Here is a 24,210-nt window from a genome sequence, read left to right as displayed (position 1 = left end):
GCAAGGTTGCAACGGAGGACTGTTTTCCGAAGATATCGGTCTCCCGTACGAAAAAGTAAGGAAATTACCCACCCTGTCCAATGCAAGCATGGCGCCTACGCGCGCTATGAAAACACTGCATCGCAGCCCAAGCAATGCATTGCGCACGATCACTGGGCCGCGCACGATCATTGCGCTGTCATATGGAAACCAGGCTTTAGTCTGGTGTTGGCCGAGATTTTTTTAATTTTTAATCAGGTTGCTCGCATGTGTAGATTTTCGAGACAAATCGCTACACTGCCTTCACGACAGCGACCCTTGAACAAGGTCATTGAGGGTGAATGTCTTTAAAGCATGCGCAGTCTTGAGTTTTCAAGCAGATGTGTTCAAGAGGCTGGTTCTGAGTAACCAGAGGGATAATACCAAATATTTGGGGAAGGCTCAGAGCATGCCTGTTAAGTTTTGATGGAGTAGAACCAAAAAAAGATTGAAACGCATAGCATTTACTCAGACTAGCTAATGCGGACACGCACACAACGACACACACAACGCTCCAAAGATAAATGCAGGCAAAGTTAAATCTATTAATAGAGATATACAAGTTTTGAGCATATCTAGTTAAACGATATTGTAAAAAGTATTTTTTTTAATGTTGTGTGTATTCTACCGCTTGTAAGTGTTCAAAATACATTTAGGCTCACTCCTTAAAAGGAAACCTAGGAAGGCTTATCGCTTAGTAAGTAGGCTAATGGTATTTGCAGGCACAAGGCGCAGGGTGCAGAGCAGCGAGCCCCTCAGACAATGCTGAGAACTGAATTGCTAACAAGCATGTTCACTGGCATGATGAGAAGGTGTATCTAGCCTCCTTTTCTTACACTATGGGTAACAAAGCGACGAGGTGCTGCAATGGAAAAAGCAGACCTCCTCCCAAAAACAAGCCGAGAAGGAGAAAGACTAGCGATCGGTCTGACAGTGATGGATCGACTAGTGAAAGCTGTAAGTAGTGGAGTTACCGAAGCATTACAGTAAAACCCTTTGCATTAATACAGTACATAGTACATACCTTTGCAATATTACAGTGGAGACCTTTGCAGTATTACAGTACAAACCTTTGCAGTATTACAGTACAAGCCTTTGCAGTATTTCAGTACAAACTTTGCATTATTACAGTACAAACCTTTACAGTATTACAGTCCAGACCTTTCTAATATTACAGTAGGTACACTGCATTATTAGAATATAATAGATGTTTGCAGTATTACAGTATATAGTATATACCTTTGCAGCATTACAGTACAGAGCTTCGCAGTATTACAGTACAAACCTTTGCAGTATTACAGTACAAGCCTTTGCAGTATTACAGCACAAACCTTTGGAGTATTACAGCACAAACCTTTGCAGTATTACAGCACAAACCTTTGCAGTATTACAACACAAACCTTTGCAGTATTACAGTATAAACCTTTGCAGTATTACAACACAAACCTTTGCAGTCCAGGAATAATTAAAAATAAATAATTATGTTCAATACAGTCTATCTCGAGGATGTCAGTCTGGGGTCGAAATCGCTGAGACTTCAAAATCATGTTAGTAGATTAATAGGCTATTTTTTGCAAGAGTTTGTATAGGCATGCTATTGACGTAGCTAAATTTATACATGAAAGATTATGTATGTAAGAATGTTTGTTCCAACAATATGTAGACATTTGAAACCTTTTAAATGAAAAGCTGCTAAACTTTTTTTCACGATCTGGTTAGTACCATGCTTGAAAAATAAAATGGCATGCTTTTGCTTGCTAGAATGCTCAGAACTTGCTGATCGTAATGGCATGCCATATAAAGTAATAATTAATACTGGTGCAACTAACAAGGACTATTGAAATATTAACTTCAATTATTTGAGCCTGAAATTTTTCAAGATGTTTCAAGCTAAAAATTGGATATAGTTTTGGGTCGGGACGGAGTTTTTGATTGACAATAGAGAAACTATTAGTTTGAGAATAAAAGAAACCATGTACAGGGCATAAAGCAGCCTTTTTTCTAGAGTTTTTGAACACTGGTTTAGAGTTCAGTTTCTGAAAACCAATTGGTGGTGACAACAAAAGCATTTGATTATAAATTGCAGATCAGCTGTAATGCCAACAGGCAATCACTTATTAAAAGTTTGGCGAGGAAAGGTATAGGTAAAAAAACATGAGTTTTCAGTACCAGCTGTTCAATTTCAGAAATATGGTTAGTAGTATATAGAGAGCAGATCTACACATAAAAGTGACGGATCCAGCGGGGGGATAGAAAAAGGGGGTTGTGAATTAAATTGGCTAGGGGTGTAGATTGAATCGTGTGGAGTTGAATGAGATGTTGGGGTTTGGGGGGAAATTGTGGTGTAGAGTAGGGGGTTGAATTCGAGGGGTTACGGATCCGCTCCTGGCGTAATCGGCGGATTATCTGTGGATGAGTCATCGGATTAGCGGGGGATGAGTCATCCGATTGAACGCGGATTATCGCGGGATTAGTCGGGGGAATCGTCGCGGATTAGTCGGGCGAATCGTCGCCGATTATCGGTGGAATAGTGGGGGTGAATATCTGGGACATCGAGGGCTGGATGGTTTTCCGGAGTGGATCTCGCGGATTATCGAGGAGAGCGAGAGATTACCTAGCGGATGAGTGAGGGGGTTAATATCTGGGACACCGAGGGGTTGATTTTCCGGAGATTGTTATATATTTGGTTGAATGAGAGATAAGTTTTTATTATAAAATATAAACTATAAATGTTACAAAAAATTCAAAATCATTCTGTCATTCGTTTTAAAAAGGAAAGTTTTGGAATACATCTTTCATCAATTTCTGTGTCACATCGAAGAACTAAAATAAGAGTTGATTTTCCCAAAGAATTGAGAAACTGAACAGGAAGTAACAAATCTAATCCTTCACTATTTCCAATATTATCATATATGAAGGTATCTTTAGGTGTAGTAGAATTTGAAATAGGTTGAAGATTACAGATAAAGTCAATATCTTGAAAATTCGATCCTGGAGGACATTGCAACATTGAAAGAGTAGAGTTATATCCACATAATTCTCCTCTGTAGAATAATTTGAAATCAATTAGAATATCGATTGTGGAATTTTGAACTGAATATTCACATTCAGAATATGTTAGAACTTGCTCCGATGAAGCTGACACTATAGGATTAAGGTATAGGTTTTTTCCATCTGTTTCATCTTCATTTAGTAGTTCTTTACACGCAAATCTGTGATTGCCTGGTAATGGATAACCACAATGAATGTAGTCCAATGGAAATATTCTTCCGCATGTTTCATTATTCTTGTGATATAAAGTAGTTTCTTCGAATGGAAGTAGTAATGAAACTTCAAATTCATTGAGTGTTCTGCTTAAGCAGTTATTCGCATCGGTAACATATTGAATTCTTTGATTTCCATTTATTATTCCCGTAAAGCGTAAAATGAGAAATATTATAATGTGCAAATTCATTATAGTCATAGTGTCTTTTTAAAATACTACTCTCTTGACTGAAGTAGGCAAAGAAAATGCATAAAAAAGTATGTCAATATAATATATATAGTTCATTCTTCAAAATTATCTTGAAATACTATACAAAAAAAAGTTATTCAATTCTATTTGATGAGTCAATCCTTCTTGGATATAAAGTGATTAAATATAAAGAATTATGCCAAGTCTAACTGTGATGATTATCAATTCTTCCCATTGATATGTAGGAGTTCACTGAAGTAACGATTTGTAGCATGTTGATCATTGGTTTCTCCTCTCAAATATGGATAAAGTCTTGTTTCGGTTAATATTATGTTTGAAGGTGTGTTCCAATCAAGTGAGGATAATAATGATAGTTGGACTTTGTCACTCCTTGGTCCGATTTGAGCAGATTCCAAACACGTTCCAATATCGAGTTCGGCAAAAGTCTCATGAAGTTCTTGTCGAGTCAATCCTTCATTTCCATATCGTATTTGCATTATTCTAATACAATATTGACATCCTCGAGCTCCCTCGAAGCATCCACACCGACTTTCTAAATATGTTACGAAACGTTTATAGATATAGAATCCGATAACATAGTAAAAAGTTTCTTCAGTAACTCTTCTGATGAATTTTTTTGTGTTTTTCTTTACAACCACTCTTGATAATTGTCCATCCTTAAGATGAGCTGGAATAAACTCCTCTAGAAATATAACCGACATTGTTTCTGTTTTCTTCGTTTTTTTTTTTTTGGTTCCTTCACCAACAGAGCTAAATTGAAGAATGGTGGAGAAATCTAGAGGAGTAGACTTAATATCATTCCGAATCTTTTTTTTTTATTTTCATCCAACAGATTTTTCATCTATAATTACATCATCAATTTCATGCTCGATTTCCTCTTCCACGCTTTCTCCGATTAATGGAAATTGTGCTATATGAATGAGTCTTCTGAAGAGCAGTTGTTTCGTTTCATCACGTTGAGTAGGATGAGTCATGTAGTGCCGAATTCTATTCCAAAACACGGTTTCAAAAATCGTTTCTTCCATCGTTTTAAAATCGGTCGCGATAAATCTGTTAATCCATTCTAAATCAACCTCTTTTCCAATTTTACCTTCTCGAATGGTAGCTTCAAGATCAACCCATTCAAAGGTCATCTTCAAATCTGAGGGTGTTATCGATATTTCTTTTACACATAATGTTGATTCCAAACATTCCCTGCATTCCAACGCACTGCAGACACAGTTGGACTTTAATCTTTTCAATGACACAACTTTTCTAAAAGCAGCTGTTCCTAGAATGTAGTATAAACATTCCTCGGTAAGATGTGTACGAATTTGTTCATTTTTGTCAAGATGAACCAAGATGTTATCTGGGATTATTTCTGCAACCTCGAATGGAACAAAATCTTTAATCAGAATGTTTTGAGTCATGTTACTATGAGAAAGTCTACATTCGAAATGATTTTACATTGGATAGTATATTGAATTTATATGAGCTTAGTTATATATTATTGATATTGTATATACGAAAAGAAGAGCCAATGAAGAAAATAAAATTTTATAGTAATAATACATCGAGGAGCAAAACTCTACTATCATATATACTTAACAACAAATTCACTTCTAAAAATTATGCTAAAATATATTCTGTGCTCACTCCATCGTTACATACTCTTCTTTTTGAATAAAAATATGTTAATCCAGTTCTAAGTTGAGTGTATGAGAACACTCTATTGTCTTTTTTTACAAAACCTTTGTTTACCCCTTCCTTAGGAGATCTTGAATGTAATACTTTTAAAAAAGTGTCTTTTGTAAAACTATTCGTAGTTTTACTTAATCCTTTACTGCTATGCTTTGTAGAATGAGTTTCATCATTCCAGCAAAAGTAAGTCTTAGAATTTAAGGCTACTATTCCATGTCCTGAAAATTCTACTTTGAATAAACCAGGAGTCCTTATATCATATTGATATACTTCTTTGCAACAATTTTGTAATTCCCACAACTTTGTAGGAACAGATTTACAGAGTTGGAAATCATCCGCGTGTCGATCGCAATACATCCTAGGAAACCATTTTCCATATTCTTTGTAGTATATATCAGCGATCGCTTTTCTAACGATATTATCCATAGGTGCTGAAAGAGCCATGTAGGCACTATCTGTATCCATCGCCACATACTGGAAGTCCTTTCTGTCGAAGTATCTAAAATAAAAAAATTTCAATCCTTAATTCTTGTTATCTTAGTATTATAATACTCCCATTTCAAAAATTATCATTCAAATGTTTACCATTATACATATTTTTGCTAAAAGATACAAATGAGATTACTTACCTATCCATGAAGTCATAGTAGAACTCCAACATCCGAAGTTTAGCCAGTTGTAATATGGAGAATCCGATATGTACAGGTATATCCATTTTCATCTGAATAAATATATATACAGTCCTATTAGATTCCTTTACATATATTAGCTCAAGTAAATTTTTCATTATGATTCAATTATATCAATAAGATAATAAATATATACTACTAACCGAAGGCTTGTGTTGAGTCAACTCATAGAAGCTATCATCGATTTCCTTCAAAGATTCAAATCTGTGTGATCGTATTCTCAAGGATGCTTCATAATCTCCTTGAATATACTTGACATTTCGATGTTTTAATTTCTCAGTGATTGTTTTCCCGTACGATGAATTTCCAATGAGTTTATTGGTTGTGGCTATCAACTCTTGGTCAGGATCTTTGTCACCAGCTCTTCTAGCATTTGAGACAGATTCTCCAAATGACTGGAAAACTCTTCTAGGGGTGTATTCTATGACTTGATATATTTTGGTTATAATCAATCCATGATTAAGATACCATTTTGCTAAAGTGGTGAGTAGTAAAATTTTTTCTCCAAACATACTCCCCACCAAAGTTCGTTGTTCTTGAGGTAGCATTTCTTCCTTTTCAGCAAATTCTTTCATACTTTCACTAAGATGATTTCTATTCAAAGATGTATTCTTGAAAATGGGGCTCATTTCTGAAAACTTTTCGTATAAGTTTTCAGGAACAGATATATCGCATTCAATGAATCCATATATCTCCCCTTTTATAATCTGCTGAATAATCTCATCCTCGGTGGCAAAGGAATTGGAAGGATAAAACTCTTCGTTGAAGATACTAATAAAGTTCTTAATCTCGGTGTTATCCTCAATCATCTTGTTCCATTCACACTCCCAGATTCTTACTAAACGATATCCAAGTTCTTTAACATATTCTTCCTTCTTTATCGTTTCCTCCAGAACTTCACTCATGGGTCGATTCTTATATGGATGTATACTTATTCCTTTGGTCTTGTTACAGTTATGTCCATGCCAGAAACATCCATGAAATTGAAACACTGTATTCGATTCTTCACAATATCCATCAACAGGAAGATTATGTTGTCCAATTCTAAATTCTTTATCAATGTTTTCATGTAAGATTTGAATATTGTCCTTCCAAGTCAAAAATTGTAACCATCCATGAGCAGCCATGCTATTTTTTCGAGAATGAGTGTATGCAAATCCATTTTCGAATCGTCTTATTCTAGGGTTTCCAGTAGGCATTTCTTGCATCATACTCCACAAATATAATGCATTTGCATCAACTCCTAGAATAAGTTCACAAAGTTTGGATTCCTTTCCAAACTTTCTTTCTCGAATCAGTGTTTTCTTCGACTCATGAAGTCTGTGAAAAACAATGCTAGGTCCACCTACGATATTGTCCTTGATAGTAAAGTAAATATCTTTATCACTTTCCTTGATCAGACAGACAGGTTGACAAGCTTTGAAATGATGTGATGAGATTGTCTGATGATGAGAACTCATAGGATGAGGAGGCGAATCTGAAAGTTTCAACATCCATTTTACTGCCAATCCAGGAAGTGAAATGGCATCTTTCAACATATCGATTCCCATGGTTCTGTAAACTTCTTTTTGTTTTTCTACAGCTTCAACAAATGGTACTACATCGAGATTGTTGTACCATACTAGAAAATCTTTTAACGTTTTCATCTTCTCTTGTTTCCAAATGTTTAAACAGATTTCATAATCAGCATCCGAAATATGTTCATCTCTCAAAGAACTGTAAAAGCATTCTTTAGCTGGTAGAAACGGTTGTTTCAACTTCTCAAGATCATCCATATATTCATAAGGATAGAATCCTTTTTGTTGAGAGCATTTGAAAGCTTTGAGATACTTTGCATAGGAAAATCCTGGAGCAATGAAGTTGGAAATATCCAAGAATTTGAATCTTCTTGATTGAATACAGCTCATCTTGTTTGTTCTTTTCACTACAAAATCAAAATCTTCGTCTTCTGTGTCTTGAAGACATCGAAGTAGAGGTCCTTTCATCACATTCAGGTCGTAGTTTTGTGAATTAAATCCTAGAATCGGAATACATGAGATGAATTTGTCGAAACGATTAAATAAATGACAAAATTCCTCTCTTGAATGGTATACTCGAGGATTGGAAAATTTGCAGGATTTAAATCTTTCTTCAACTTTTCCTTGCTTTTCAGCTTTTGCCTTCATCAACTGTCTAATGTAGTAAAGTTTTTTTTCAAGGATATCCCGGGCTTCATCAGCAATTTGGGAAATATACTGAACAAAAGAAGATATACAAGAATCAGTATCTCCCTCACTTACAAAACACTTTGGATCCTTAAATCCGGGTACATTTGAACAAACTGATATACTCATCAATTCGTGTCTCGATGTAAATGTAACCGAATTGGAATTTGGTGGAAGGTCGGATTTTGGAAGATAACACTCGATATCATAGGTGATTAAAAAGGGATAATAAGTATCTTCCTCAGCCACGGATATTCCTATCTCTCGTTTCAGTTGTTCGAAAATTGTAGGTGTTGCCTTAAACTTTCCTCCTTCGAAGATGAAGTTTGTTACTACTTCTTGACTACATTTATGTCTATTGAAATTTCCTCTTTTTGTAAAGCTCACTTCACAGGAAGGACAACTAAACCCTTTAGTATAAGCATTAACATCCTTGATGAAACTGAAATGAGAGTTCTGCAAATCGAGGAAGAGTTCCTTTCCCTCTTTTTGGGACGATGTCCAGATGACTGTTGAGGTTTCATCAGCATTCAGAGAAAATACGGTTATACGGAGGTCAAAACATTTCTCAAGAGAAATTAAGTCTCCTAACTCAATTCCAGGAAAATTATTCATCAGAACTTTGTTGGATGAGGAAGAAGAAATGTGATTCGAGTACTTTTGAAATAGCACCTTCACAAGTAGCTGTTTTGGTCTTTGTCTGGTGCAACTACATCGGTTTGAACACTTACACATTTCCTTCAATGCTAAACATCTGAAGAAACAGAGATTGTCTGTGTAAGGAGTGCAGCTATGAGGAATGTTATGCATAGTGATTACATGTCGATTGTTAAGAATGTGAGTCGGAAGATCTGAAGCCATTCCTATTTGCCCCATTCCAATCAATTTATAGAAATAGAATGAAATATTGGTAATTACATTCAATTTCCAAGCTGTATTCGGGCGTTCTCGAATCGCTATAGCAGCAAGATCTTGTCTTGTCAATTCTTCAAAGAAATTCTGTAGTTCCTGTCTTGTTGTAATCAGTTTTGCTTTTTTGAAAATTGTAGCATTATTCGATGAAGCATGAAAATATCTTAATTCTCCTGAAGTTTTATGTTCAAGAATGCATCCCACACTACAATTTAACTTAGCTCTTGTTTGTAACCCATTCCAAGTTGTCAACATCTCGTTCCATATTCTTTCCGAATGGTTTGGAGTTGGAAGTTCTGCTTGAGGAATATTTCCATTCCATAAATTTACGTTTAACGTTTCAACAACTCTTCCTCGTCGTCTTTTTGTTTTCATAGCATTCCAATATCTTCTTATTAACTCATCCCATTCCTCATCATCATTAACAGGAATGATATCCTGATTATCTTGTTCTCTTTCATTTTCGATAGGAACGATGGGCTCGACTCTATCATTAATACCAACTAAATTGTCATCATCAGCGTCCACTTCATTTTCGTTTCTTTCGATTTGATTTGTAGGTTGATCAGATAAATATCTATTTTCTTCGATTTCATTTGTATTTTCTTCTTCTGATACATCTGATTCATCGGATTCATCATCAGCAAGATTTCGAGTAATAGGAGTTACTGTTATCTTAGATCGACTAAGATCTCCTCTTCCAATTTGAGTTGAAGCAGAACGAAATGAAGAATGATGAGAAACAATCTTTACTTTTTCGAAAATGAAAGGGGGATTGGAAACTTGTATAATAATCGAGGCATCATCATCATCATCATATTCGTGATATTGTTCCGAAGAATCATTAGTTGATGTTGTAAACGATTCTGAACTTTCATTCGATTGGAGATGAATGTGTTTAACATGTCTTTTGAGGTTTGATTTTTTGTTAAATGAAGTCGAACATTCTAAGCAGATATATTTATTAGCTGAAACGGATGATACACTTCTTTCCCTACTTCTGCTTCTTTCTCTATTATCAATTGAAGTGGAAGGAGCAGAATTTTCCGATGAAATTAAATTATGCTCTCGTGAAAGCTTGAACATCTTTGAGGAAGATTTCCAGCTGCCAAGAATTAAAAATCTCATTTTACTATTCTCTCTACATTTATTCATTCATTAAAATTTTTTTCCACCAATTATTGTAAATCAACTCACCTCATCAGATTTGCTCCAGTCTCCTTCTGAATGGGAAGATGCCGGATACATTTCCTTGATGTATTCAAATTTCGGAGATATATAATCCAGTGAAACAGAGATAATCCAAAGTTCTGAGAGAAGATTATACATAGATATCCAAATTGTAGAATTAATCCAAACTTTTGTGAGATATATAATCCAGTTAGTTCGGAGAAATATAATCCAGTGAAACAGAGATAATCCAAAATTCTGAGAGAAGATTATACATAGATATCCAAATTGTAGAATTAATCCAAACTTTTGTGCGATATATAATCCAGTTAGTTCGGAGAAATATAATCCAAAGTTCTGAGAGAAGATTATACGTAGATATCCAAATTGTAGAATTAATCCAAACTTTTGTGAGATATATAATCCAGTTAGTTCGGAGAAATATAATCCAAAGTTCTGAGAGAAGATTATACGTAGATATCCAAATTGTAGAATTAATCCAAACTTTTGTGAGATATATAATCCAGTTAGTTCGGAGAAATATAATCCAAAGTTCTGAGAGAAGATTATACGTAGATATCCAAATTGTAGAATTAATCCAAACTTTTGTGAGATATATAATCCAGTTAGGTATAGAAATAGTTCGAAAAAAACTCTCGATAATGGTGAGTCCATCAAACTTGGCTGTATTTATACTAGTCAAGTTCAAGGAGGTGGAACCTGCACAAAAGCTATAAATCACTTCTAATCCAACTTGTCTCACTCAACTTTCGCGAAATTGGATTTCGCGAAAGTGAATTTCGCGAAATTGGATTTCGCGAAATTACACATTATATATATTATATAGTCAACTTTCGCGAAATTGAATTTCGCGAAAAGTGAATTTCGCGAAATTGGATTTCGCGAAATTACACATTATATATATTATATAGTCAACTTTCGCGAAATTGAATTTCGCGAAAAGTGAATTTCGCGAAATTGGATTTCGCGAAATTACACATTATATATATTATATAGTCAACTTTCGCGAAATTGAATTTCGCGAAAAGTGAATTTCGCGAAATTGGATTTCGCGAAATTACACATTATATATATTATACAGTCAACTTTCGCGAAATTGAATTTCGCGAAAAGTGAATTTCGCGAAATTGGATTTCGCGAAATTACACATTATATATATTATATAGTCAACTTTCGCGAAATTGAATTTCGCGAAAAGTGAATTTCGCGAAATTGGATTTCGCGAAATTACACATTATATATATTATACAGTCAACTTTCGCGAAATTGAATTTCGCGAAAAGTGAATTTCGCGAAATTGGATTTCGCGAAATTACACATTATATATATTATATAGTCAACTTTCGCGAAATTGAATTTCGCGAAAAGTGAATTTCGCGAAATTGGATTTCGCGAAATTACACATTATATATATTATATAGTCAACTTTCGCGAAATTGAATTTCGCGAAAAGTGAATTTCGCGAAATTGGATTTCGCGAAATTACACATTATATATATTATATAGTCAACTTTCGCGAAATTGAATCTCGCGATTTTCAATTTCGCGAAAAGTCTTCTGATATTATGGATGATGCAACTAAATTTATCAAAACTCATTAATCATTTGATGAGGAGAATTGTATATAACCAGCAGAATTTTACTAAAACGATATCAGTTCTTCATTCAAACTCAGAGAATTAACACACTACACAACTATGGAGGATAATACTCAATCTGGAGTGATAAAACCTGGATCGAATAGTTCAGTGAAGATGACGAAAAAGAGAATTTCACCTGTAACTCTTTCTAACACGGCTCCTTCAACGAAGAAGAAGAAATCCAACCAAATCGAAACGAATTTGGAGCAAAGGGTAAAAGATGTGGCAGACAAGTTAAGAACATTAAGTAAGGCTACTTTAATGGAAGCAAAATCACTGCAGAGAATGTCAGATCTTTCAATAGGATTGATTATGGAGGTGACAAAAACGGAAGAAGCTCATTCGATCCATGGAGCGTGCTGTATCATTCACTTCAACTATGTGGAAAATGGGATTAGTAAATCTACTGCTGTATTTGCTCCAAAACGATTTCTGGATGGATCGCTGTCTTATCCAAGTATTATGGTATATCTTGGATTAAAACCTAAGGCTAATGGACAGGGAAGTTACCATGATTTAAGAAGAGTAACAGAAGGAACCTCAACTCCCTCAGATATGAAACGTACTCTAGCCAATCTGAGATCGAAGAAACTTGAAAAACTTATACAACATTTCGAGATTCGTCATCTCAAGGAGTTCAAAGCACCATCTATTTTCCACTATCACAATGTTGGAGCAAGTGAATACAAAGATGGTGAAGGCAATGTGGATGTGGTACCAACTGTAGCATTTTCAACCAAAGTTGATGGAGAGGAAGTTCAAGGAACTTTAACGATGCCTTCGAGATGTGCCCTTTCGTTGAAAGAAAATTGTCCGGGTATCATTATATACAAGGGGCTAGTAACATCTCACAATACTCGCGAATACTACGATGTAGTAGTCATGGGACATGAAGAAGCAAGCAGATTTTACGAGAGTTCGGTACAATGCAAAAAGGATCCTTCTATTTCACTTATTTCCGATGACGATGAGTGATTGATGAACAACTCGATACAAACTTCGTTTTAAAGAATGTACATGATCATTTTCTTATATATATTCAATGTTTCATTTATACTATATTATCTTTATTCTGACTTATCTACTTGTACACTTCGTTTTAAAGAATGTACATGAACATTTTCTTATATATATTCAATGTTTCATTTATACTATATTATCTTTATTGTGACTTATCTACTTGTACATTTCATATATTTCAAGTTAAACATAAACTATTTTATTTTTATTGAAACGAAATGATGATGGAAATAATGAATAATACATGTAAATATATCTTTTAAAGTGAATAATTTTGTAATAAAACTGATCTTTCATTCAACATATATGAAAAACCGAAAATAAAAATCCTTAAAATTCTTAACCATTCAAGAGCTTCAACATTACAAAAACATCAAATCTTCAAAAAAAATAACTTTGTACATAAACACTTTCTCATATATATTCAACGTTCTCAAATATATAACATTCTCCACTTTGCACATAAACACTTTCTCATATATATTCCATGTTTCAAATATATAACAATCTCCGAAAAATCAACCCCTCGGTGTCCCAGATATTAACCCCCTCACTCATCCGCTAGGTAATCTCTCGCTCTCCTCGATAATCCGCGAGATCCACTCCGGAAAACCATCCAGCCCTCGATGTCCCAGATATTCACCCCCACTATTCCACCGATAATCGGCGACGATTCGCCCGACTAATCCGCGACGATTCCCCCGACTAATCCCGCGATAATCCGCGTTCAATCGGATGACTCATCCCCCGCTAATCCGATGACTCATCCACAGATAATCCGCCGATTACGCCAGGAGCGGATCCGTAACCCCTCGAATTCAACCCCCTACTCTACACCACAATTTCCCCCCAAACCCCAACATCTCATTCAACTCCACACGATTCAATCTACACCCCTAGCCAATTTAATTCACAACCCCCTTTTTCTATCCCCCCGCTGGATCCGTCACTTTTATGTGTAGATCTGCTCTCTATATACTACTATGGTTAATGTCCATCTCTTGTAGTTTATTGATTCAATCTTACGTACTTACTCTCTACGCGTTATCGACACACCTGAGGATTTCTCACCAAACTCCACCCGATCAAAGTACAAGTAGGGAAAAAATATTGGTTGGTTATCCCTAGTGACATTGAAAGTTAATACTCAGTGTGTGAATAGCATGAGCCGTAACTCAAACAGAGCAGTTGCCTAGAAATAAAGAAAATTAATTAGAAGAGGTTCTCTAATTTTAACAGCAGCCTCCAGCAGCTAAAAATATCATAAATTATATAACTAGTAACTTTAAATTTATATTAGTGTCTCTGAAGATTATGATGTCAGTAGATAAACTAAGCTGGTATTCTAAGAGGAGATGGAATGGCTCAGAGGCATTTATTGCAAATATAGTACATCTATTGTACAGTAGTGAGACTGACTGTGTAAATGTGGTACATCTATTGTACAGTAGTGAGACTGACTGTGTAAATGTGGTACATCTGTTGTACAGTAGTGAGACTGACTGTGTAAATGTGATACATATATTGTACAGTAGTGAGACTGACTGTGTAAATGTGGTACATCTATTGTACAGTAGTGAGACTGACTGTGTAAATGTGGTACATCTGTTGTACAGTAGTGAGACTGACTGTGTAAGTGTGATACATATATTGTACAGTAGTGAGACTGACTGTACAAATGTGGTACATATATTGTACAGTAGAGAGACTGACTGTACAAATGTGGTACATATATTGTACAGTAGAGAGACTAACTATCACATATTACAAAATTGCACTACAGAATATGAAGTTACGCATATTTTAACTTATTTGGTTGACAGTAACGTTCTATGATTGTTTCAAGTTGATTTTGAAAACTCTGGTTCATCTTTATTTTTAAACATCTTACTTTTATCTTTTCAATTTTTGCATAAAATTGTTCTGTTAGCAAACAGATTCTTGTGAAATAATTTAAAAATCAAGTTAAAATCAAGTTAAGGAAAGTATGTTTTAGGTGCTAGTAGTTAGGTGAAGGGCAGCTAGTGGGTACTTGCATCGAAACAAATTAGTTTTTGAGTTAATACCAGCAAAACCTTTAACTTTTCATATATATTAACACAAAATGATATGAATAGTAAAAACTGGCAAATGGTCAATCTTGCAATCTGACAAATTCCAAACTAATATGGCAAACTACCATATAAATGATAGATTCCTCACTGTTCAATAAAAATTGTTTCAACATTTTTAAAGCTTAGTTTTGAATGGCGCAACTGTAATCAGCTAGCCTCAGAGTGTTGGTTACTCCCTCTCATCTACATAAAAACTTGTACATTCTGAATATAAAATAAATTGTAAGTCTCTCCTTGGCAACCATTTTTAGAAGTTATCTTTCCTTCACCATAATTGAGACGGCATAAGTTTTACAACAGCTGAACACTATCACTCAGTAATGGTTGTTTCTTTGCCTGTCAATCTCACCTCTCTTCCATCACCATTGAAATTTTGCACACTTCAAGCCCCACCAGATTATTTCCTGTAGTTGTTTACAAACATATATAGATTTCACATAGAACTATAGTAACAAGGCAGACGCATCGACGTAGAACGTGATCTTAGCAAAACCAATAAAGTAGTATTTAGTCAGTAGAATTTTGTTTGCTTTGCTATGACTCTCTGTTTGCTGTTGCATAGAGTGTGCCAGCATTTCTATATTGGTACTTAATTGATCAATGGTATTGAGCCAATTGCGAGTATTTGTCAAAAGCTTTTAAATGGCACAGGTAGCATTTAGTACAGCAATGTATACTGCAGTCTCTACGCTGCCAGTTAGAAGCAAGTTACTTTACTTGGTGAGTTGTGCTGTTAATCAGCTGTTTGTTTAAGAATCACGTTTAGGTTTATAATACCTTGCCATTTTGTTAAGGATAGTTAGCTGCATAACACTGTTGTTGTGCTGCATATTGTTAACACTCTATAGACTCTAGACGTGTTAACAACATGCGCATGAGCATATATTGTTAACAATATTCAATCTCTTAAATATCGAGTATGTTGTCTGCTTAGCATGGGGTTTTTTAAGAGTATTATTATACAAAAAAATTTGGGGGGACATTCCTGAGTCCAGTGGCATGGGAACCTGGACGAGTGAAGACATGCCCATTTACAGAGAGCAATTTAAGGTCAATCTTGTCACTACCAGGGGCTTTTTTGGGAACTTAACCTGTCTGTATAAAAGATGGTTCACACTTAATCGCTGTATGTCGGGGTTATCCTGTCGCCGATATAGTCGTCGACTATGTACATTGTAGACTGACGACATTGCCGAGGTAACATAGCTATGTTGAAAACTTCGCAGCTGTCAATTTTTTCCGATATTTCCTTGTGCATCCACATCATCTATGCGATATGCACCACTTTGGTAAGGGTGATTGGCTGTTACCGAGCACTTAATAGTTGCAGAGAACTTTAGCCAATATTTTATCATTCGCTTTGTATAATAAGAACTACTGCACTATTGAACTTGTATTACTCGCCCATATAAACGCCGATTAGTTTGTAAATAATACTATCACTGACGATCACCGATCTATTGTGGAATTAACACCGACATTCGCTGCGCTTCCATGACGCGGTTGATGCGTAAGTTTGTGTCAATCCATAAGATGGAAACGATAAAATCGGCAAGTAAAGTGAATTTTGTTACTCGCGAACCTTTATCAAATGTTTCATGCTTGCCAATGATGCACAAGCTGTTCTATTTTAAGCATTTTCCACACTTGAGTCATTCTGATTTCAAATTGACGATGCACGAGTGCGCCACTATAACCTCTGGCGTATAAATCCTTTTTATCTTTGTTAAAAAAAATTTTTTAACAGTTTTCCTCGTTAATCCACAACATGCCAATGTCTATTAAAACACTTATCGCGTGTTAACTCAACATGTGCACACAACTCCAAATTTACATCATGAAAACATAGTGATACTGCAATATAGTGTAAACCAGTTGCTACCATTTTGATTTGCTGTACTGTTCTTGAAGAGCTGTAAATAGTAAAGGCAGCATTGTAAAACTAGCTGACCCAGATGTCCAGGCTGTTATCCTTTCTCTTATAATATTTAAATAGCAGTAACACTAGTTGACATTAAAGTCTCACTCTCGCACATCTCTCAGTTGTTTCGTTTCCAACCGGAAATATTCTCCTCAGATTACGTATTACAAAACAGTCAATCATTAAAATTCTGAATGAGTTCAAAATCAAGCTAATTCTTTAAATTGCACCTTTTTTATTGCATGAGTGCAGTTCAAAAACTCAAAATTGAAGTTAGACTTGAAACGGTTTACAACAAATGCTAATCAATCAATTTTTATAGTTGAAAGTGTTATTGTCTGCTAAATATATTATGTGAAAAAAAGTTTATTGACTTGTTAGTTATTTTAAACAATAAATTGTTGTTAACTTAGTAGTGTTTAAACGTATTCTACTTCATTTGCAAATATAATACATAAAACTGATCCCATGCAAAACAGGATTTATGAAAACAAACTAATTCAGCTAAGGTAATCTTTTACAGAATTAGTATATGTATCCATATGTGCCTTTTGTGACTTTGCCATTCATAAAAGTTGAATCTGCTTGATTGGCGTGCGTGATAATTTTTTCCTTTATTTCTGCCTAAAGCTATGTTATTTAAGTTATTTTTAGCAACACTGATGATTATCATTGATTAAAATTGAGTTAAAAAATCATTAAAACTTCATCTTCTTAAAAGGAGGCAGCTGCCGCAACTTAATATTCCAAAACATTTTAATGTGTGAATGACAGGTTTGCGTTGGTTTTCTACTAATGGTGTCAAAAGGGGCTTGGAACAGCATGCAGGGGCATGCATGGGCAGGTCTCTCTGACAATCGGCAATACAGGTCAGTCTTTTGTGGCTCCCTTGAATAGAGATCTGCCAGAAGGTACAAAACGTTTAAGGTTCAAAGAATATTGTCAATAATTATGCACATACGTTAATAACATATGATATTGCTGCTATGTAGTTATATAACATATGGTATTGCTGTTATATAGCTAAACATATAACATATAATATTACTGCTATGTAGCTGTGAGCCATTCGAAAACATACAGAATGTATGCAAACCAGGGTTTTCTGCTTTTGGATGTTTTACAATAAAAATCTTACAAATGTCAGCGTGGATTTTGGCTCAACTTGTTAACTATTTGAATTAATAAACTGTTTTCAACTTTGTATTGTTTACGCTTTTTTACTCTATTTGCAAACATAATATATAAAACTGATATAGCGTAATGTACTCGTGTTAAAATGTTCAGGTTTAAACATGATGTTTAGAACTGGTAATATAGAAAAATAATTTATTTAAAGTTGGGAGTCATTGCTGACAAACTAGAGACAAATTAAGAAGTCTAACCTTTTGTTTACTGATTACAGGAGAAGAGGTTTTAGGTCTATTTTTTCTATATGATATTTAAGGGTGTAGATATAAAGCAGTAAATATATTGTAGCAGGCAAACTGTTACAAAATTTCTGTTGTAGCAGTAGTCAAAAATTGGCTTTTTGCAGTTTTACCTTTTAACATGTTTCTAGCTTTTTAGTAATATGATAGTAACAAAAACTTTCATGTATTATCTGTGAGATTCAGAGATTCAGAGATTAAGACACATACTATTATAGCAACGGGTCTTGTTACACTAGGCGTTAAACAGTGACATATCTCTAATTCTCAACTGAGTTTAATGAAACTAAGAGAAAGAAATTGTGATGATATTTCACAATACTATGTATTAATATATGCATAACTTGCTAATACAGATGGGGACTTACGAGTATATCTACTGACAAGCAGTAGGTTATGAACATACAAAGGTCATAAGTTCAGAACTCAAATACAATTATTCAAGTAAAAATAGTGAGCCCAGCTATTGGCAAGCTAAACGAACCAATTGTTTTTAATAAAAGTAAATTATACATAAAAAGAGACATATAGTAGTTTATATATGTTAGTTATTCTCTCCCTGAGCATACTTTGGTATCTGGGTTAAAATAGGACAACTTCTCTATAGAGAATGTCTTATTTTTTATGGCCGATTATTTAAAACTGTTGTAACAGATGGAACATAAAACGTACCCAAATTTTTTCCAAATATCAAAAGCTTTGTGCTGAGTAAGATAAAGCATTTATATAACATTATAATTAATAATACTTTCTATTTGCTGGCAAGAGTTTTTGTACGCTTTTCAGCATCTAATATTGCTACTGCAGTATGCCATCTAACTAGAAGCTGGCTCAAACTTTCTGATAGTTCAATGCAATCAATAAGATATTGATAAAGAACTTATTTTTGAACATCATTTAGAATTTCTATTTTCTTGCATGCCTTTTAATACTTTTGAATACGATTTCATTTGCTTTTTGCCTGGAAAGCAAAGGAAAGAGCATAAAGCAGTAAATATATTGTAAAATATGTTTAATTGTATTGACTACGAGCATGTAACTAACATATAAAAACATAAAGCTATCTCCATAGATAGTTAGTGCGTGAATCTGTGGAATATCATCACCGTGTATTTTTCTGTTGTGTAAAAATAGTTAGACCTTGACTTCACCTGCCTCACAAGAGTGATGAATGAGATCAGGTCATCTAAGGACAAGCCATTAAAAAAGCTATTAAAAAGGCCAGATGCCTTAACGACTATCTGTCATTAATACCTACGTATCTTCCCTGTCTCGCATCATAGAATTCCAGCAAATAAACAACATTGTTCAGACAAAAAGTAAAGCTGTAGACCTGCTCACCATGAAGGATTAGTTTTTGGTCAAAATTCTTAGTTATAATTCGGTATATAGTATAACCCTTCATCATGCAGCAAATATTTTTGTTTAGACTATTTTAATCCTGAAAAAGCTTTTTAGAAAATAAGTAATTATTAAGCTTTGAAAAAGCATTTTTGTTATTAGCTATTGGAATGCTATCAAGTCAGGGTAAAATAGCTTTTTCCTAGAAAAATACACTTTTGTATAGAAGCTTTCATTTTGTATTTGTTTTTCAAATCGTAAGTGTGAATGCTAAATGCGTATAACAGTCATATTCTGACTAAAACATTTTTTGAATCTTAGCACTGTAGTGTACATTTATTAATATGGCTGCAACCTGAGCCCAGATATATATGGAGTATGTGTAATTTATATTGCATTGGATTTTTTATTTTGTTTATAACTCTCGCTATATTTGTAAAATATTATGTAAATTAATATAATTTAACAAATTTAATTTTTTGTTAAATTTGTTTATTTTAGACATTCAATTTAGACTTTTGTGAAGCTTAGAGCGGATTTAGGCCTTACTAAAACCTCGAAGTATACTTTTAGACGCATGAAGCATGAATCATTCTGCAAAAATGCAATGTTTCTCTTGGTAGGCTCAACTATAGCCATTCAAGCATTTCATTAAATCATGTCTAAGGCTAAATTGCCACAGTAGTTATATACCACTCTATGCAGGTGACCTTACTTTATGCCATAGTGACTGTACGGGCATGTTTCAGCCGCCCCAAAGCCAAATTAAGCCTGGTATAAAAAATAGAAGAGCCAGAAAGGATGATTGATAGCTGAACTAGTTTCAGAGATCCGAACTAAAAGAAGTCGCAACAGAAGACGCCCAGGAATGAATTAGTATCAGAGCTTAATTAAAGCTAAGCTATTGAGTTCATGAGAAAGATAAAGTCTAAGTGCTAAGATGCTGTTATTCTGAAAGGGCAGGATATAATTATAACCCATCAGATTCATCCTACTAGCATTACTAGCACAACAGGAAACTACTTCGTCTAATAGAGAATTGGCTAGTAAAACCGGCGGCAGTCAACAGATAACAACGGTGTGCAGGGCATGCTGAAACACAGAGCAACCGTCTTTAAACAGGATTATACACATTTTCAGTATGGGAATAGATGGGACGAAAACGCTGCGAAATCGACTATCGGTCTTGTCATCTGTTTTAGCTGGTATGACTCCACGATATTCAGCCTTGGATATACTGAGAGCAGATGCTGCTATCGCTCAAAGTTGGCTAGAGAGCAGCCTTGCGCAACTACAGGCCCTAGAAGGACACAATCACGGTCGACCACCTGATGATAAGAAGAGAAAAAAGGGTGCTGAAAAGTTAAAGGTAAGTCGCTACATAGTTTAGTAGGAATAGTGAGTTTTCCACCAGAGAGACATCAAAACACACACCTTGATTAACAAGTTATAAACTTCCAGATACCTTTTATTAAGCATTATGTTTTAGTCCTGAGGGATTAAAAAATAGTTGCAGGTGTTTGTGTATACTTTTTAGTACAAACAAACTATATGAAAGTGTTTACAAAGCTTAGCTTGATAAGTGATATAAATGTGTTCTTTTTACAGGTTAAAATTCAAGAAATGGTGGTAACATATAAGAGAGCATTCAATAAAATGCATCTGTTTTATTTAATTAGGCATGTAGTGCCATACAATATTATTACAGATTTCTACACGGTATACAAATTAGCAAGCTTTCACAAAGGACTAACTGGCTCAAGGAGGCTTTCTGATAATATCGTTATACAGTAATAATACAACAAGTTTATTCCTCTATAGCTAGTATACGATTATTCTCGCCTATTTCATGGTCAGTATTCTAGCAACCAAAATGTTTATCTGACGTGAAAACAATTGTCTTTTAATATGAACCTAGTAAGTCTTTTTAAAAGAGACCGTTGAAGACAACTTCATTTTAGGCTCTGCGTTGCCTTTGACAGCAACAGTTATGCTTAGCTCTTCTTTCAACTGAGATAATGGCTTCAGTTTAACAGACAGTCTTTGTATTCTATCACTTACACCTTATCTAACAGTAAACACTAGCATCTTGAGTTGTATTGTGCTTCAAATGCGCTGCCTAGACATTCATGGTACTTTTAAATGAGTAACATTTTGTGACTGTAGAAGTTTGTGACTATCAATACTGAAAAGTTTGACAATTGTAATGGTTGGATAGTAAACTAGTTGTATGTACAAATGTTTATGGACATTAGTAATAGTCAGCAAAAATGTTGTTCGTGACGCGCCACAACAAAAATGAGAAAACAGAAATCAGGAGATATTGAGTGAGTTTAACAAAAGTGTTTTAAAGTTAGTAACCTAATTATATTGTAGAGTCAGGATAGTGAATTGAGGGTTGTAGTAACAGAACGCTCATAAACTGAAACATATGATAGCAGATGTAGTATATTGGTATCACGAAATCTAAGACGATGTTTGTCATTTGTGTGAATAGATAAATACATATATTCTGTGCATAGTTTACGCAAGATTTCAAAACTCGTAACACAAATATAGAAACAAACAAGTCTGGGATATGGCAATATGTTCAAAGATTTTGTGATGTGATTTATGGACGTGGAGTGAGCTGGAATATGTGATCGGTAGTAAGCAAGTCTTAGCATAGATTTCTGTAAGATATATATCCTTTTTTGTAGTCGTGACCCATTGTTTTATCAAGACGTAAAGAATATACATATATTCTTGTAACGTGATGAAATATTTGCCATAAGTGCGGAAGGATAAATAACTGACTAACACGTTATGAAAGCTGCGCTGCTGCTAGTCCCTTGGTCAGTAGCAGGTGTTGAGCACACAGCATGTAATGGCACAAACATAAAACTGCTATAAATTTCTTTGATGCATAGTTTGCGATTACTTTCTACCCCTTACTAGGGTAATTTTACTAGCGGTCTTACACAGACAGTTCTACTAGTATTCTTTGTGTCACTATGCTGGTATCTACTATAGAAATATGTTAATTCTTTGATAGCCGCGTTAGCCATTCTATGACTTCTGTGGGATTATCATGCGCTAGTAAACAAGTCAATGCACATTTAGCTAAATAAATTGACTAAGACTAGTTATTTGATCAATTTTATTGAACCTCTAACAAATGTGAAGTTACCACGGAAATGCTTGCGTAATCAACCATGACTATTGGTAAGACTGGCATTGCTAATCAGTATACAGAATGGTTCTGCTTTGCATACTTTCGGGTGTGAAGGTTGGTTCACACTATATCGCCGCATATTGCTGTTAATCCCGCAATACTTGGGTGATCGTCTGCAATAACAACGTTCACACTATCCCATATCCATCCCCATTTACATCTCGAATAATCAGTGACATAGCATTCTACGATGCAATGGGGTAACGGAAACGATGAAGTACTATACTCGCCGCAACTGTCATTAAAGAAAATCTCTCTCTCTTGCAGTCAGACGTTTCGACAACGATTGTTTTATGGTTTAGGCTTTTCCACTGACTTCCAAGCAGCTCTGTTTTCTGCCCTCTCTTACCATCTGTTTGTGTCTAGTTACCTCAACTTCATGTCACTCTTAGCTACGTCTTTGTATCTCAGTCTCGGCCTGCCTTCATTCTTCTTTTCTTCGTAGAGTTACGAATACAATAATTGTTTTTACAATTGCTCATGATCCATATTGTGCACATGGCCTAGCCATCTTAGGAAACCAGCTTCCATCTTCTATCAGCTATCATTAACGAAGATATAGATTAAGTAATCAGTGAAAGCCGATCACCATCACCAAAGTAGTGTATATTGTACAGGCTGTCGTGGATACTCGGTGAACTATCGGGAAGGTTTGACAACTGCAATCTTTCCCGGCATATCCGTGTTGTCTCGATGATGCATCTAGTTTACGATGCATACAGTCAATGAATGTAAGGACAATAGTTACCTAGTCGCCTATGAGAGGACAACGCAGACATGCAGCGGTATAGTGTGAATCACCCTTTACAGGTTACAGCAGTGACTTTAGTGGTTTAGGGCTAACTAACAGCGCAACTTTAGTTGACACCCATCATAAGAAGTGTGGCAAAGAGAAGCCAACTCCCTATTGTGTAATATTGCTCTGTGACTGCCTAGTTGCCCTATTGGTTCCGATAACAGCTGTTTATTAGCATGATTTTAGTCATACTTTTCTTTTGCTTGACACTGGATGCATTTGGGTAGTTCCATAATCAGTGTACCATTGTAAAGTTTGATCTATGAGTTTCATCACTGTTTATAGTAGTGTGTTCTAGTCAGTGAAGTTTCAGTTTCACTTTTTATAGTTTCTGTTTAGCGCTGTAGCTTTATATGAGCGTAAAATTGGTGGCTATTGTGAAGTTGTACTTTCATTTCTGGTAATACATTTCTGGTAACAGATTCTGTTGTCCATTTCTGGTGGTACTTCCATTTTTGTTAAAAAAACCTCTGTGTTTGACAGCAAAAGTTGTACTTGCTAGTTATTGCAGTATTGAAGCTGGTCGTTACAGACATTAGAATCAGATATACTACATCGTTAATAT

The 24,210-nt window shown here is 34.9% G+C and overlaps 1 protein-coding gene across 1 annotated transcript in view; it reads left to right on the top strand.

The window, feature by feature from the left end:
- Nucleotides 1-857: 857 nt before the first annotated feature.
- Nucleotides 858-24,210, top strand: part of LOC137397433 (uncharacterized) — a 45,437-nt gene continuing 22,084 nt past the window's right edge. The window contains exons 1-2 of the mRNA XM_068083722.1: nucleotides 858-975; nucleotides 20,838-21,004. Of these exons, the coding sequence (XP_067939823.1) occupies nucleotides 858-975; nucleotides 20,838-21,004 (285 nt within the window). The remainder of the gene's footprint in view (nucleotides 976-20,837; nucleotides 21,005-24,210) is intronic.

The sequence above is a fragment of the Watersipora subatra genome, chromosome 5 (genome assembly GCF_963576615.1).
Source record: "Watersipora subatra chromosome 5, tzWatSuba1.1, whole genome shotgun sequence".
Lineage (NCBI taxonomy): Eukaryota > Metazoa > Bryozoa > Gymnolaemata > Cheilostomatida > Watersiporidae > Watersipora > Watersipora subatra.
This window is presented reverse-complemented; position numbering and strand designations above follow the sequence as displayed.